The sequence below is a fragment of the Callorhinus ursinus genome, unplaced genomic scaffold, assembly GCF_003265705.2.
Source record: "Callorhinus ursinus isolate GAN/ISIS: 27379988/994484 unplaced genomic scaffold, GSC_fseal_2.0 scaffold4, whole genome shotgun sequence".
Lineage (NCBI taxonomy): Eukaryota > Metazoa > Chordata > Mammalia > Carnivora > Otariidae > Callorhinus > Callorhinus ursinus.
Genome location: NW_027397066.1, coordinates 101,796,429 through 101,814,388, shown reverse-complemented (window position 1 = coordinate 101,814,388; position 17,960 = coordinate 101,796,429). Strand labels below are relative to the sequence as shown.

The 17,960-nt window shown below is 37.5% G+C and overlaps 1 protein-coding gene across 6 annotated transcripts in view; it reads right to left on the bottom strand.

The window, feature by feature from the left end:
- Positions 1–17,943, bottom strand: part of AFG2A (AFG2 AAA ATPase homolog A) — a 343,140-nt gene extending 325,197 nt beyond the window's left edge. For all 6 annotated transcript variants that reach the window (XM_025874137.2, XM_073892232.1, XM_025874143.2 and 3 more), the window contains exons 1-8: positions 17,705–17,943; positions 12,573–12,694; positions 11,380–11,537; positions 7,539–7,597; positions 6,286–6,930; positions 5,217–5,346; positions 4,889–4,945; positions 1,424–1,547 (exon numbers count right to left, since the gene is read on the bottom strand). In XM_025874137.2, coding sequence (XP_025729922.1) covers positions 1,424–1,547; positions 4,889–4,945; positions 5,217–5,346; positions 6,286–6,930; positions 7,539–7,597; positions 11,380–11,537; positions 12,573–12,694; positions 17,705–17,867 — 1,458 coding nt within the window. In that variant the 5' untranslated portion in view covers positions 17,868–17,943. The remainder of the gene's footprint in view (positions 1–1,423; positions 1,548–4,888; positions 4,946–5,216; positions 5,347–6,285; positions 6,931–7,538; positions 7,598–11,379; positions 11,538–12,572; positions 12,695–17,704) is intronic.
- Positions 17,944–17,960: the final 17 nt, after the last annotated feature.

The following is a 17,960-nucleotide window of genomic DNA, read 5'->3' as shown; positions in this document are numbered from 1 at the left end:
GCAGCAGAAAAAGAGGCAGCAATAATGTAGTAATTAAGATCCTCTAAAACAAAGCCTTCCATCTGATTTCATACTCACCAGAACTCTTCTAATACAGCTCTCTATTCATATTAGCCTTCAAGGTGGAAAGAGTCATCCATAAACAAAGATATTTGGTCGGCTTAATGATTCTACTTACTGTAAACAGACAAACTGGCACCCCAGTTTATGTATGTCTCTTGTGAGTGTTGTTACTGTGGTGCAGTCCTCAGAGCCCTGCCACCCCCAACATACTAGCATCATTGAATTCTCCAATTTTAAAGGCTGAGAACCAAACCTGGGACATAATCACAGCAAGTTACTGCACCAAGACTAAGAACCAGGTGGTCATCCAGCCTCCCTCAGGTATCAACTCTTCTGTTACTCTTAAAATTCTAACACATGTTGGGGCTCCTGGGTGGCTCAGTCAGTTGAGTGTCTGACTCTGGATTTCGTCTCAGGTCATGATCTCATGGGTTACGGAACCTGGGCTCCACGCTCAGTGGGGAGTCTGCTTAACATTCTCTCTCCCTCGGTCCTTCCCCCCACCTGCGCACATGCACTCACAAGCGCTCATGCTCTTTCTCTAAAATAAATAAGTTTTTTAAAAAAAACTAACACATGTTAGCAAATAATGGAGACTTAAAACCCAACCTTCACATTATTTTCACATGTTTAGTTTCTACCAATAGGTAGTAAAAACCAGAAAGTTCTAACTATCCAGGTTTTAATGTGCAAAGAAAGGAGGGTTTGGGACTACACAATTTCTAAAATTTCTTTTGGTTCTAACATATTATAACTCTAAAAAAATGAGTTATTTACAATCCTGCATAAGAAATGTATCTGGTAAATGGCTGTCAGGGGTCTGAGAGAATTTTTCTTCATTCTTGTCACTACTCCTATGAATCTTCCTTTCATAATCAGCACATGGTTTTTATTAATATGCAAGTGTATGCCCTATCAAAGAAACTGGTAACATGGGTAGATTATTTTTAAATGTTGTACATATTTTCCATTATTCTTACTCTTTCCTTCACTTGTTAAACTTAAAGCCCCAAAAGAATCAATTTTTACATGAGCATATACGACTTACGAAACTTCTCATTGATCTGAACCTTACTGATTTATGCTTCAGGCTTTTAAGTTAATACCATTTACTACAAAAGAAATCCATCATTGTATATTATTTTATATGCTAGAAATACACGGCAGTACACCCTCCTAGAAGTTACTAAGGTAACTGCTGAAGAAAATTATTTTATGGGTCTTTCCTTTATTTTTTAATATTTTTCCCTATCCTAGAATACCCCAAAACTCAGACATATTTGATACTTTTTGCTACTACATACATATTATTAGGAGTCAACCCTTTCCTACACAGAACCAATACTGGTGCTATACTTACTGAACCAATACCATCCATCAGTGTTAAGAGTGACGCTACCACTCTCTTTTCCACTTCATTCTGAGCCCCTTCTCTTTTAGGACAAAGTGCATCCAGTTCATCAATAAAAATAATTGATGGGTGCCTAAAAACAAACAAGTAAAATGAATTCTTTAATATACATCTGATTTTTATCTATTTATATTTTTAAAGATTTTATTTATTTGAGAGAGAGAATGAGAGAGAGAGAGAGAGAGCACAAGAGGGGGGGAGCGGGAGAAGAAGAAGCAGACTCCCCGCTGAGCAGGGAGCCCAATGTGGGACTCGATCCCGGGACTCCAGGATCATGACACGAGCCAAAGGCAGTCGGCCAACCAAATGAGCCACCCGGACGCCCCTACATCTGATTTTTAAATTTGATTTATTGCATTTCGATTGAAACTGAATACTTTTAAGTTTTTAATTGAAATGCACAGGCAAAAGAATGAAACTTAACCATATACAAAAATAAATCCAAAATGGATTAAAAACCTAAATGTGAGACCTAAAACTATAAAAATCCTAGAAGAGACCACAGGCAGTAATTTCTCTGATATCAGCCATAGAAACATTTTTTTAGATGTCTCCTGAGGCAAGGGAAATAAAAGCAAAAATAAACTGTTGGGTCTACATCAAATAAAAAGCTCCTGAACAGCAAAGCAAACAATCAACAGAACTAGATGGAAAAAGATACTTGCAAATGACATATCCGGTAAAGAGCTACTATCCAAAATATATAAAGAACTGATACACCTCAACACCCAAAAAACAAATAATCCAACTGGAAATGGACAGAAACACAGACATTTCTCCAAAGAAGATATACAGATGACTAACAGACACATGCAAAGATGCTCAACATCACTTATCAGGAAAATGCAAATCAAAACTACAATGAGATATCACCTCACAGCTGTCAGAATGGCTGAAAACAACACAAGAAACAAGTGTAGGTGAGGATGTGGAGGAAAAGGAACCCTCATGCACTGCTGGTGGGAATGCAAACTGGTGCAGCCACTGAGGAGGTTCCTCAAAAAGTTAAAAATACAACTACCCTGCAACCCAGCAACTGCACTACTGGGTATTTACCCAAAAAATACAAAAACACTAATTCAAAGGGATACATGCACCCCTATGTTTATAGCAACGTTATTTACAATCGTGAAATTATGAAAGCAGCCCAGGTGTCTATCAACTGATAAATGAATAAAGAAGATGTGGCATATCTACACTATGGAATATTATTCAGCCATATAAAAGAATGAAATCTTGCCATTTGCAATAACGTGGACAGAGCTAGAAAGTATAATGCTAAGTGAAATAAGTAACAGACAAAAATCATATGATTATCTGTTGAATTTAAGAAATAAAACAAATGAGGGGCGCCTGGGTGGCTCAGTCGTTAAGCATCTGCCTTTGGCTCAGGTCATGATCCCAGGGTCCTGGGATCGAGCCCCACATCAGGCTCTCTGCTCGGTGGGAAGCCTGCTTCTTCTTCTCCCACTCCCGTGCTTGTGTTCCCTCTCTCGCTGTGTCTCTCTCTGTCAAATAAATAAATAAAATCTTAAAAAAGAAAGAAAGAAAGAAAGAAAACAAATGAGCAAAGGGGAAAAAGAGAGAGAGAGAGAAACCAAAAGATAGACTCTTAACTATAGAGAACAAACTGATGGTTACCAGAGGGAAGGGTGAAATAGGTGATGGGGATTAAGGAGCGCAATTGTCATGAGGAGCACAGGCTGATATATGGAATTGTTGAATCATTATGTTGTACGTCTGAAACTAATACAACACTGTAAACTATACTGGAATTAAAATAAAAATTTAAAAAAAGAAATGCAATGTATTAAATTTAGGACTCAGTTAATAATATTAAAGACAAAGACAATTGGATGTTAAACTGAAAAACCTTACATTAATTCTAACCCAATTTATTAATTCATCACATTCTAGCAAATCTGAATTCAATAAAAAGCAGACTATTAAGAATAGTCTACTGCTTGGGGCGCCTGGGTGGCTGAGTCGTTAAGCATCTGCCTTTGCCTCAGGTCATGATCCCAGGGTCCTGGGATCAAGTCCCACATCGGGCTCCTTGCTCCACGGGAAGCCTGCTTCTCCCTCTCCCACTCCCCCTGCTTGTGTTCCCTCTCTGGCTGTGTCTCTCTCTGTCAAATAAATAAATAAAATCTTTAAAAAAAAAAAAGAGTAGTCTACTGCTCATGAGATGAGTCTATGCCCAAACAGACCTTGCCCGCTAATACCCAGTAAATTGTTATGATTGCATCAATTCAGAATCTGAGGCCAGAGATGTCCCCTGGAGCAGGTGTAAAGTCCAAGGTATAGAAATTCCAAATGTGCTCTCTCTCTCTCTTTTTTTTGGCCTATTAAAAAAAAACTTTCAAGGTGATCAGTTCTCCCATAAAAAGGTGTGAATTCTCTCACAATAGAAAGCTTCAACTGCCAGGAACAAAACAACAATGAATCCACACTACACAATACGGTATACCACTGGTTCTCAAATTTTCAGTATTGGGACTACCAACTTTATAAGGGACTACCTTATTTCATCTACTATCTCTGGAAAAAAAAAACTTTAAAAATGAAAGTTCTTTGGCAGTGCCTGGGTGGCTTGGTCAGCTGAGCGTCTGCCTTCAACTCAGGTCATGATCCCAGAGTCTTAAGACTGATTCCCATGTTGGGGTCCCTGCTCAGTGGACAGCCTGCTTCTCCCTCTGCCCCTCCCCCTCCCCCTCCACTCATGTTCTCTCGCTCTCTCTCTCACTTGCTCTCACTCTATCTCAAATAAATAAATAAAATCTTTAAAAAAAAATGAAAGTTCTTTTGATGAGAGCTGAATTATGATAAGTTAAATACCAAAACAATGGTAGGGACATAGCCTTATTATGAATATATTAGACCAAGTTATAGGCCACACTCTTATACTCACTGCATTGTAATATGGTAGTCTAAACTGAGGAATAATCAATAAAAATTGTTTTTATTGATTATTGATTTTTTGATTGTTGATTTATTGATTATTGATTTTTTATTGATTTTTATTGATTAAAAATTATCCCTTTGAAGCAAACTATAATAAAAGTTTTAAGCATAAAGGGCTACTATAACACAAACTGGATATGCCTAAGTACTATAGGTACTCTAAAGAAAGAAAATCATAAATATATATATATGCTCAAGTAAAATCCTATGACTTATCATACAACACTGTCTTAGTTCTCCTACTTTATGTAATTCAATAACTCATTGATCAAACTTCCAAAACAATATTAGATAAAAACAGATTAAATACAATTTCATTAGATTTACAATCATTTCTAGTGCTATCAGTTATTTTTGTAGTTTTCTTTCATGTTTCATATGAAGTGTTAGTAACTCTACTTTGATTAACATAGACTTGACTACTAATTACAAACATCTAAATGTAAATACCGTAGAGTGGCTTCAGCAAATATCTGACGTAACCTTGCTTCTGTCTCCCCATAGAATCTGTAACAAATAAAATACATTTAAGGATCAACTCTTAGTGCTTTTAAAGTTTTGTCTATAAAAGCTCATCTAACTTTTCAAATACTTCCAGAATACTTAAAATTGCTTTCAAAAATTATTTTCCAAACTTAATTTGTATACACAATTAAAAGCAAATTTAAAGTATTTCAACATATGAAATATCCAGACAGAATGCTATGCAGTCATTTTTAAAAATCACTTTTAAGAAGTATTTAATAACACTGTTTATTCTATTAAATTATGCACCTACTTGCTTATAATTTCAGGACCATTAATTACAGAAACATAGGCTCCAACTTCATTAGCAACCGCCCTGGCAATCATTGTCTTTCCAGTACCTGGAGGGCCATAGAGTAACACTCCTCTAGGTGGGGGAATTCCTAGAAGAAAAAGAAGAGAAAAATGGATTCAGCATTATTAGGTTTCTTGTGTTGTCATAAGACTGCAAATATGAGTTATAAAATATAAATTTACCTTGTATCACAAAACTAAAGAGTCAGACTTTCTGCCCCAGCCCCCTCCCCCCAAAACGTACTAACTGGCCCAAACACTGATCTCCAGCAATGACTTTCTCTCTCTCTCTAGACAGGCCAGGCACACTGGTAAAAAACTGGCTGGACACCAGCCACACAACTGCCACGCCCCATCCCACACAGCATAGCTCAATGACCAGAACACAAAGCTCAGACAAGAACAAGGGCATCCAGAGCAAGCCATAAATCCTCATTTTCATCCAACTAGCCACCTTAGACTATATAAGCATTACTAGCAAAATGTTAATCAAAGGGTTCATATATTTTATAATCTTTATATATATATAAAGATTCATGAAAAATGAAAAGGCAGAGAAAGAGATGGTAGGCACCAAATACATGCAGAGGATCTGGGCAGTTACCACACAGAGGAAGCCCTGAGTTTCCTAAGAGCCAATCTCTCCCTTTACCACTTGCTTCAATGCAAAGAGATCTGCACACAATTATATTTCCTAACAAAGAAGTTTTATCTAACATATTTGAATGTTTGGTTTACTTCTTTGGTCATTACAGGTGATCTAGAATGACAAGATACTAATTCTAGTTCTAATACAAACAACTGTGGAAGGCTGCAACTAACTCACATTACAACCTAAAAAGATCAAGCATGGAAAAAGGCTCACTTAACTGGCATGTCCCAAAGCAACTCACACCTCCTACCATACCTACCACTCAGGAAAGAAAAACAAGAAAAGAAGGTTAGCAATTATTATATAAGTGGAATGAGCCAACTGTTTTTTAATTTGAATTTAATACTTTTGGTGCAATACACTGAAGAAATCATACCATAACTCTTGAAAAGTTCAGGCTGTTTGAGAGGCAATTCAATAATCTCTCTAATTGCTTTCAGCTGACTACTTAAGCCTCCTATCATGTCATAAGTTACTTTGAATTGGTTGTCTTGCTCTTTTGAATTTGTACAAATCTTTGTAAAATTGACTCTTGTGGTTGAAGAAATAAAATAAAAAATATCAGTGTTGCACTTTGTTCCCACACATGATGACTTTAGCAATCTCTCTTCATTGACAAGTTGCTCATTTCCTCCTCTGGCCGACTCAAAACTACATTTAAGTCCTGGGACTTCCCCTAGTCCAAGTCTGCTGCTGTCCCCAGGACTCTGGGTAACATCCGACAAAATGTCACTAGCTTTATTTATCATTCTGTCATCTACTGGTTTGCAGGGAGTACTGCTTGATGTTGGGTCCCGAGGCTCTTCCAGATCTAACTGGCTTAGCTGTAGGGATACATCCAGGGTACTGGTTTCTATGCTGGACTGTTCACAGGCCATTCCCTGGGCATCAATGTCAGAGTCATTCTGAGGCCTTCCCAATATCTTGCCATCTGTCCCTTTCACTCGCAACACTTGCAGTTTGCATGGTCGTCCGTAGAATGTACAATACAGAAAGTTGCCTGGTAAAACAATCTTGCCATCTAGAAAATAATTTTTTAAATATATGTGTTAGCATAGCTTTTCACCCATTTCATGTTTAAACAGTAATTTATTCCATCTATTAACAAAACTGTCTGACTGAAAAGACTAAATCAAAGGTAAGAGTATTAATAAAATAGTTGCCGTAAAAGAGACAATTCTCATTTGATAGAGCACTGTCTGGAGACAGAAGGACAAGATAATTCTTTACAATTCTCCACACTCAATACATCTAGGATTCTATCAACTGTATCAACGAATAACCTGACAGTCCACACCCAATAATAAATGAACCTGAAATGGCACACCTAACTAGTACTCCAAGATAACATTTCTCACTGGAAAAGAATACAAAGCTCAAGGGTTAAAAGTCTCAGTTCTCCCACTGACTTTGTCCACAGATAAGTCATATATTCTCTCCAATGCTCAGCGGCCAATTAACTGGGGAGAAAAAACTTCCCATCCCAAAAGAACATGAATTCATTGAGAACACTCTCCATATTATGTTGAAGAAAATTATGATCTATACAAGACCTCAAAGACACATTACTTTATTTACTGCTACCTTGCTTCTTACAATTTAAAAAACTATTTAAAATATATGCCTCACCTAGTTTTCTCAGAAGACAACCAGTCAGTTGTTCTTTATTAATATCCACATTTTTGTCACTGTAAAGGGTGGGGGAAATAGAAATCAGCATTAAGTACACCAGAAACTAAATGTAATATAAAATTACAAGTACATGGCTGTAATACAAACCTAGTCAAAAGAATAATTTACAAACTGGAAATGGTTCATACAATTTGGGAATGATCTGTGCTTCTCAGATCCTTCTTATAGCCATGAAAATATCATTTGCAATTTGCTGTCCTAATGACTTAAACTAATGTTCTTCAAAATACTGAGTACCATCCATTAGTGGATCATGAAATCATTTCAGTCAATCCCATCCAGCATTTTTTTTTTTGATAGAATACAAAATGTCAAAGTATATCACACATAGAAAGGGAAGATACTGCTTAGAAAAGCATTACTTTCTTATACATACACATCTTACACACACACATCTATATACTCATGTTTACAGCTACACATGTGAGTGCATATGTGCCCTGTTATCTGTGGAGGCATGCATACACTGAATCACAATGAAATGTATTTTTTATTGTGTGTCATAGCCAAAAACATTTGAAAAACACCAGCCTGAATTAATCATTCCATTTCTGAAACTGCCTAGCTTGGAGAAAGGCTTTTATTAATAGCTTACTTCATTCCCTTTCTATAATTTATAAATTAACTTTCAGGAAAATTAAGTCCTTTATAGGATAGTACATGAAAAGGTAGAAATAAGAAAAAAGGAGAGTAATAGCATAATGGAATTTAATCCAGAAGGGGAAAAATGAGAACCCCTTCTTCTACTAATGACTATCTTCCTAGAAGGTTGCTTGAGTACGGGAAGTAGGTATATCTAAAAATCATTACACTTGTAAAGAGACACGTCCTTGGAGAGTTCTCAGAATATGTACATTTTTCCTTCTTCCCCACATGCAAGTAGCCCATACCAGCAGAGGAGGCCCATAGTTGAGAGCTCTGCCAGAGATCAGTGGAGAAGCAATAGTTTAGCTCAGGAAGAGGTATATTAGCAGACCCATCTGGTCCAAATCTAAGCCTTGTTCTCCAAATACTTTATCAGCAAAAAACAAAACCAACAAAGTCAACTTCATTATTTGTAGATTCACCTACTTGCTAAAATTTATTTGTAACCCTAAAATCAATACTAGCAGAGCTTTCCTCGTCATAGACATGCATAGAACAGGCAAAAAAATTGGAGTTGCTAAGCACTTTCCTAGCTGAGGCTGAGAAAGTACTCTTGTTTCAATTCTCTCAGAGGTAACAAGAGGATGGAGAGTGGAGACAGTAGGAGGCAGTGCAGTGTACAGCAAAAAGTCCCAGGTCTTGTGCCAGCTGGAGATTTGAATTCCAACTCTGACATCTCTTAGTGAGGTGGCCTCAGGCAAGTCACATAACACTTCTAAACTACTGCTTCTCTTTTATACAATAAAGAAGATAAAATCTATCAGAATTAGTTGCTTTAAGATTATAATGTATATAAGACATACATATTTGTATATTAAATATGCACTAAACATATTAATATTAGTATATATTGCAAATAATATACATTAAATATACATTTAAATATAAACCTAGGAGCAATGGTTCAGTATTTGCTAATGTAGTGTTCACAGCAACTTTATAGCACATACTTGCCGCTAATAATGAAAACTGACTGCATATTCATAAAAAGGAGAGAGAGAAAAATAGAACAAGAAAGAAATTTCAAATCAAAGGTACATATAGACTATGTAGGAAGTTGTAGCTCCTTCAATGCTTAAATTCACTTCTGTCTATAGAACTCTGAAACCAGTTATACTTACTTAAATCATTCCTATTTATTAAACTCTGAATAGAAGATATTTAGAAATATGTGTAAGAAGAGTAAAAATACTGTTTTGCTTTTAAAAAAAGAATGGGTGCAGATAAAATCACTTCCACTAGAAGGAGCCCTAACCTTACTAATAAAACTCAGAAGCAACTGAAGGATTTAATCAGAATAAAATTACTGATTCTTCTGATTGGAAATTAAGTTTCTTATCTAAGCTCTGTTGCCACATTTAAAACACAAGATTTTTTTTTAGTAAAATTTTAAAAACCAAGCTTCCATTTAAAACATACAGTTCCTCTATAGTAGACAACTGTTACCACCTAAGACTGCTGGGCCCTCAAGAGGTCACACTAGTTAGATGTCAAAAATTCCAGTCAACTGATGACTGCAACCTGCAGCACTGTTTCAGAACAGTCTAAAGATTAATACTGTTTAATCTGAGTAGAACTACTACCTAACTCACAGAGCCTATTTCTCATCTTTAAGAAAGGGACAATATGGGCACCTTGCAGGAGGATTAAATGAGAGAAGAGGGAAAAAGTGTGTGTGCCTGTGTGTGCTGGTGCACAACACATGTTGAGTTCTCTTTTCCCTCTTCCTTTTATTTTATTGTTAGTTAAAATGTTATTAATTCCTCTGAAAAAAGTTTCCTGGTTTATAAAAAAAATATGATGAAGCTCAAGCCTGTAATCTACAAAAGTAGCAACAGAGACAAAAACATAATAAAATCAAGCTAATGAGGGGCACCTGAGTGGCTCAGTCGTTAAGCGTCTGCCTTCGGTTCAGGTCATGATCCCAGGGTCCTGGGATCCAGCCCCGAATCCACCTCCCTGCTCGGCGGGAAGCCTGCTTCTCCCTCTGCCTTTGCCTCTCCCCCCTGCTTCTGCGCACGCACTGGCGCACACTCTTTCTCTCAAATAAATATTTTAAAAAATAAATAAAATCAAGCTAATGATTGTTAAATGTTTTGTGATTCTTGCATATAAACACACCCCCAAAACTGTTAGTAAGGTAGTATTAAAGTATCAAAAGATGCTTTTTGTAAGCAAATTTTGGTAAGACTTGCATATGCAAACTGAATTACAATCCTATTAGATACAGAGTATCCAAGAGGATCAGTGATAAACGTTAACTGTATTTATAAGGTGATTCAATTAGTCTTTGGTTAGGGACTATTTCAAAGTCTGACAGAAATAACTGTTTTATTAGATTGAATAATCAACGAGTTAAAATATATAAACGGGTACTTTGCTTGAAGTCCTTTTTTTTTTTTTAAAGAGTTATTTATTTGAGAGAGACAGAGAAAGAAAGCATGAGCACATGCATGAGTCAGGGGAGGGGCAGAAGGAGAAAATCTTCAAGTGGGCTCCCCACTGAGCCGCAGAGCCAGTGGGAGGGTGAGGGGCTCACTCTCATGACCCATGAGATCACACCTGAGCTGAAACCAAGAGGCGGACACTTAACAGACTGAGCCACCTGGCGCCCCTGGAACAGTCTTGATTAAAACTTGTTTCTTGCCTATTAACAGTACTCTACTCCCTCCTTTACAACAGCCGTGATTACACCGTAAAACAAGATAAAAACTATTGTGAAATATACATCAATACTAATTCCTCTCACCTAAAATATCAGGGCATACTCTAACCAGAGGACATTAGAGTCTCTAGTTCATACCTTAGGTGGACTCATCTAGCTTGTGCTGCCTAATACAGTAGACCACTAGCCACTCGCCATGTGTGGCTATCACGCGCTTAAATGTGGCTAGTCCAAATTGAGATGCACTACAAGTATAACATACACACTGGATTTTCAAGACGTAGTTTGAAAAGTATCAAACTTTTCAAATATTTTCAAACTTTTCAAATATTTCACCAATTTCATTTTCCTTCTTAAATGTGACTACCAGAAAATGCAAAATTACATATGTGGTTCACATTTGTGATTCTTGTTCTATTTCTACTGGGCAGCACTGATCCAGACTGTCACCAAAGAAAAGAGCCAAACCTGAGTGCCAGGTCCATTTCCTCAGCCTGTAGCAGAGCACCCAACAATGGCTGGACTTGGATGGCATCACCAACCTTCACGTCCACATTCTTCTGTGTCTTTTCACTCAGGCCAATCTTACCTCCAGGAAATCCTGCCACAGGCCAGGCCGTATAGACCTGCCCAGAAGACAGGAAATTAAAATATGAGAAAATAAATATTCATAGAGTATCATTAATTTATAAAGCAGAAAACTAAGCACAGCTAAGCATATGGATCTGCAAAACACAGTCCTTAACCCCAAGGAGTTACAATCTGAGAAGTTAGAGAAAAAACTTTTAAGATAAATATTATATCTTCTTGTGAAGATTAGGAATGATCCCACAGTGAAAACGATTTGAAGATTTGAAAGGTAATTTAGGAAAAGAGACAAAGGCATTAACATGTAATAAGAAGAAAACAGGAAAAAATACTAAAGACAAACTAACTGTAAGGTAATCCAGCCTGGAACATAAACTACATCCAGGAAATAGTGAAGGACCTGGCACAAGAGCTTCATGAGAACCTGGATCTCATCAGACTTAAATGTTAAGGGAGAGAAGCAAAGACTTCCAGTTCCAAATAGTGGGCTGAGCTCATACATTTGTAGTCTTCCACAAGACACAGCAAAGGACTTTTTTTTTCTTTTAAAGAACAATGAAAAGAATGAGCGGTATGCCATTCAGCACATAACAGATTTCAAATCATTTTCAGAGGATCCCACTGGATGAGAGGACCCTGGCTAATGAAGCAGCAGAAAAAATGTCAGAAGCAGAGGCCAGAAGCAGGGCAGAACCAGGAAAGGTTCTGGGCTTCCAGCCTCAAGATGAATAGCAGCGAGAACAAACAGGGAGGTCAATCAAATATTTGTACACAAAAGAGATGACTTTCATATTCCCAAACAGCATTTCTGTGAAAAAAAATATAACAGACTCGGGGGGCTAGGGCTGATACTATGTGTGTCACTACCTCCGGAAGAAAGGCCACTCTCTACATTATGACATTTAGGGGCTACTATTCCCAGTATAGTCATAGACATCAAAGGAAGGAAAGGTTTATATAGATGGGAGGATCTTTTAAAATATAGTTTTTCATTTACTACTGCTTTGTTGAAAATTAAAATAAAAAACATCTCAAATCTTTCTCAACTAAGGAAATGAAAAAGACTCTTTTACCTCTTGTTTTCCATCCAAACTGGTAAGCAACACGGGTCGACCTATACATATATTTGCAGATTTCATAGTGTTGAGTCCAAGTTGAACAAGGGAATTCTGGAATGTTTTAGGAACTTTGTCATCTACCAAAAAGGGAAAGAAAATTATTTTCATACTCTTTTATAGCTGAAGTTAAAGTCTGCTTTCTTTTGGAGTAAATAAAAATCCTCTATCCACATAACCACATGAATGCACTTACCATACCCTAGAGAAACCACAGTTCCAATCCTCCTTTTTTTAACAAAAAGACTTAAAACGAAACCTTTTTGAGGGTCCATTGACTGACAATATGAGTGCTAACTAAAAAAAGATGTCTTATGGGCTAGGTATTAGTTTTCATCTTTTAAGAAAAATATCTCTAATTTCTTTAAAAACTGAACATACATGAAATAGGCTTCTCATACTTGCATAGTAACCTTTTGCTACAGATTCTAGTTGAGTTGACTACTGGTATTCAAAGACTTGGGCTGGGGAACTGGCATTTAACTCTGGAGGGTTAAATTACATTTCCACTTCTGATTCACAGGATACCAGTCAGATATTTTTCTTTTCTAATGCCAAGAATACATGAGTAAGATAATAGCACAGGTCTTATTCCTTAGGTAAGCACACACTGACTAAAATGACCATTATTGTTTTCAACTTTTGGCCAAGGAAGGGGACAAGAATTCAGCCCCGCTGGCAACACCTCTGAAAATGATGTGCTAACATGTCCACCCTGCCCCCTCACCTCCTCAAGGTCCACATTTGGTCCTTCCTCTGCTTCTTCCAGCACCCTATACTGCCAGATACTAGCATTTATCATCATAATATACATTCATTTTATAGTCTGACTTTCTCCTAAACCATATGCTGCTTTGGGCACAAACTGGGTCAAATTCATCTCTGTATCTCCAATGCCTAGGAGTGCATCAAATATAGAAGTTGCATAATAGATATCCATGAAATCAATGAACATAGTAGATGACTACACACTATTTTCCTTTTCAGCATTAAAATCCATGAGACACGAAATTTTAACCCGTCACAAACTTTGTTATAAAATTTATTATTAGATACATATACCATAATCATAGTTCTCTAATATTAGTGTTCCTTAATAATAAAAAAGAGTGCTGTGAATTCTGTAAAACTGTTGAATCACAGACCTGTACCTCTGAAACAAATTATACATTATATGTTAAAAAAAAAGAAGAAGATAGCAGGAAGGGAAAAATGAAGGGGGGGAAGTTGGAGGGGGAGACGAACCATGAGAGACGATGGACTCTGAAAAACAAACAGGATTCTGGAGTGGAGGGGAGTGAGAGGATGGGTTAGCCTGGTGATGGGTATTAAAGAGGGCACGTTCTGCGTGGAGCACTGGGTGTTATACGCAAACAATGAATCACGGAACACTACATCAAAAACTAATGATGTAATGTATGGTGATTAACATAACATAATAAAAAAAACCACAGATATTTTGTAATTTAAAAGGAACAAAGTCAATGAAAGCAAAACCATGTCTAATTATTTTTGCTATTACAAAATAACTACCCAACATATGTATTTTCCTTCTGTCATCAGCTGAACAAATCTAGAAAAACAAAGCATCTCATGGAGCTAAGATTAACAGTACTGAGCATTTATAGAATAAGCATATTTCATAATGAGGCTGAAAAGAAATTCAACTTTCCTATGAGCATTCGGTCTCTTACATAGCATACTCATCAATAATAGCAAAGCATCCTTTTCATGACCTCATACGGTTCAGTGTCTGCCACTTCTTTCTTCCTAAACCTCAAAGAATTACCCTTCCCTCTTGATAAGTACCTCACAGGTGTATTCAGTCCTTGGCAATATTCTAGGTTTTCTTCTTCTCTTCCTTCCATCCTATCCTGCACATTCACCATGCACCAGGATTTGACAAATCACAGGTTCTCTAAACACCTCCACTTCCTCCCTATGAAGATCATGATCAAATTCTCATCCACTGACCTTATTTCCTAAAACATATCCATGCGTTCTCTTACAGCATTCAAATCTACTCAAGCTGTCCTCCAAACAATTCCTTTCACCAGTCCTCATTCCTCCAATACTGTACTTTAAAAATACATCTCAGCATCCGCTCTCCCCATTAATTAACTATACATTTATTGAACACTTCATGTGCCAGATTAGTAAAGGTAATTTCAAACAACCACCCACAATTCATTTGTTCATCCAACAAACATTTATTATGTGCCCAATACATGGCAGATAATATGTTAGGCACTAGGGATACAAAGTGAACAGAAGTGGATGGTCCTTGGACTCACAGAGCTTATAATCTAATAGGATGAGAGAGTTCTTAAACAATCACTGAATAACTGTGTAACTGTAAACTAAGATTAATACAATGTAAGAATGACTAAGAGTGCTGAGAAAGCCTATTATGTGGAATCTAATTTGGAAGAAACAATGCTTCTCCAAAGAAGTAATGTTTAAATTTAGATCCAAAGGAAGAGTAGGAATTAACTAAACAAAGAGGAAAAAAAGATAATTTTTGGCAAAGAGAACAGCTTGTACAGAGAAGTACTGGACAGAAGGCAGCACTGTGCATCTGAGAAAAGAGTACAGGCGAAATGGCAGGAGACAAAAAGGGGCCACATAAGACGATCAAGACCTTCCAGGGCAGTAGGCTATACCAAGCAGCAGCTCATTTGTTTTCTCTCTAAGCAAATAAATCTTAAAAAAAAATAAAATGTTAAAAAAAGAAAAATCCAAGAAAAGATGTACAGCACAATGCTATACAAAGTGTGGTCAGCAAACTATTTGTTACTGGTTCATGATGGGATAAATACAGCAAATAAGAGTTTAGTAGCTTTTATTACAATTGGACAGAGTAATCCTACATCTCCTAAATCCAATAAAAATTTCTATTTTTAAACTTATTTTTCTAGTAATTTCTTTTTTATTGTATTTTACAACAGTGCCAAGCTGTGACACACACACACATATATATATATATATTTTTTTTTTTTTTTTTTGAGAGAGAGTGAGCCAGCGAGAGAGAGCACAAGCTGCAGGAGGGGCAGAGGGAGAGGGAGAAGCAGACTCCCCTCTGAGCAGGGAGCCCGATGCAGGACTCAATCCCAGGACCCTAGGATCATGACCTGAGCCAAAGGCAGCTGCTTAACCAACTGAGCCACCCAGGCACCCCAATATATCATATTTTAAAAAACTTTCCCTACAGAGTTTGAGTAGTATTGGCCTAAAAGGCACCTGAACCAAGACTCAGAAATAGTATAAATCACAAATATAAATTAGAAAATGGTGAAAGTATAGATGGAAAACTCTGAACATTGGATGAACTTGACAAAGAAAGATTTATACAGAGAAAAAGAGGGTTTTAGGACTAAGAATTGAGGAACTTAGCCATTTGGCAGCCAAGTAGAAAATGAGCCTGCAAAGGAAACTGAAAATCTACCTACCAACAAAAGGATGGAGAAAAACTAGGAAAGTTTAATGGCACATAGCCAAAAATTAAAGTGTGGTTTGTTTGTTTTTTTTTAAGATTCTAATTATTTATTTGAGAAGCAAGAGAGAGTGAGAGAGAGAGAGTATGAGCCAGGTGGAGGGGCATGGGGAGAGAGAGAAGCAGATTTCCCACTGAGCAGGGAGACCCATGAGGGGCTTGATCCCAGGACCCTGGGATCATGACCTGAGCCAAAGGCTGATGCTTAACCTACTGAGCCACCCAGGTGCCCCCCAAAATTAAAGTGTTTTAAGAAAAAGGAAATGGTAGACAATGCCAAAAGTTGCTGAGAGGTCAAGTAAGGGAAGTAAAGAAAAACTGTCCATTATATTTATCAACATGGAGATGATCAGTGACCATGACAGGGACAGTTTCCATAGAATGATGGGATAGATGTCAAAACTTAAATAGGCTAAGGAGTAGGTGACAGATGAGTAGGCAGAGACTACTCCATTTATGAAACTTGGCAATGAGCTACACCTGGCTGGCTCAGTCAGTAGAGTATGCGACTCTTGATCTCAGGGTCTTGAGTTCAAGTCCAACGCTGGGAGATCACTTAAAAATAAAATCTTAAAAAAAAAAAAAGAAAGAATCTTGGCAATGAAAGGATGGAAACAGAGAGAGTGGTGGTAAGAAGAAAATGTGGAACTTTTATTTTGATTTAAGATGTAAGAGAAATCAGCAGGTTTAAATTTCAAGGGAAGGATCCAGTTGAAAAAGAGATTATATATTCAGGACAGAACAAATTATTCTCTGATCCCTAAATGAAACTGAAAACACTGTGTTAACTCTAAGATTGTCATTAGGTTGTGCATTAGACATAAAATTCTTGCCACACAGTTTAACTGATGTTCCATTTTTTCAAAGCTATAACACAGCTTCAATACACAGAAGCTTTACCAATTAACTTTTCCGATAAATCCATTCTCCTAACTCAAGGGAGCTGTGATCTAGGATAAGGGCTTTAAAGTCAAATACCGCCTGCCACTGGGTACCTGCGGAACCTGGAGCCAATTACATTAACTATTCTTTCTCTGTGAAATGGGCATAATAATACATTCCCATCTTCCAGGGCTTCTATTAAAGTTAAATGAGATATGTGACATACCCAACCTACTGATAACAATACTATGTAACTGGTAGCTGTTATTAAATATCAGAACCTGTGTAGTAGAAGAAAAAACCCTAAAGCCTTTCATTCTTAGAGACACAGCGATATCTCTCAGGAAGGATGTATCCACATCTCTACTGAGTGTTTAGTTTTCTGGTATATATATCCCGTGCTCGCTACCTTTAAGCAATGTTACAGTTAAATATGTCGTTAATCTTAAACGAGGCAAAGTCGTTTCAAGTGCAACTTATAAATTCAAAACAATTTACAAAAGTGATAGCGTGACTTAATCCACGGATAAGCCGTTTCTGCCTAACTTCTCCAATGCAGGCACGGCTTCGGGTGTACGAACTTGTGTGCCATTCTCACACCCGTTTCTCGCCCAATTCTCAAAAGCCTCTGCACCTTAAAGGCGGCATCGCTAGGTCTACGTTCTTCTCAGGCTGCGCCCCCTCGGCCTCAGGTCTCCCACCCAGAACAATTTACCCTTTTCTAGGAAGTTGGTCACCACCAGAATCCCGGCCGCTGCCGCCGTGCCTGGCCCGGCAGAAGGAGGCGAGGGCCCCGAAGGAGAGGAAGCAGAAGAGGGCGAGGTTGAACCATTCTCTGCGCTTCGGTTCAGCCGTTTCCTGTTCTTCTTGGAAGACATGATCAGGAGGCAACCTAGGAAAAGCTACCGCAAAGCCGGCTCAACGTGCTCGGGTCCCTGGAAGAAAAACTTCCGGGGCAGAAGTCAGTGAGA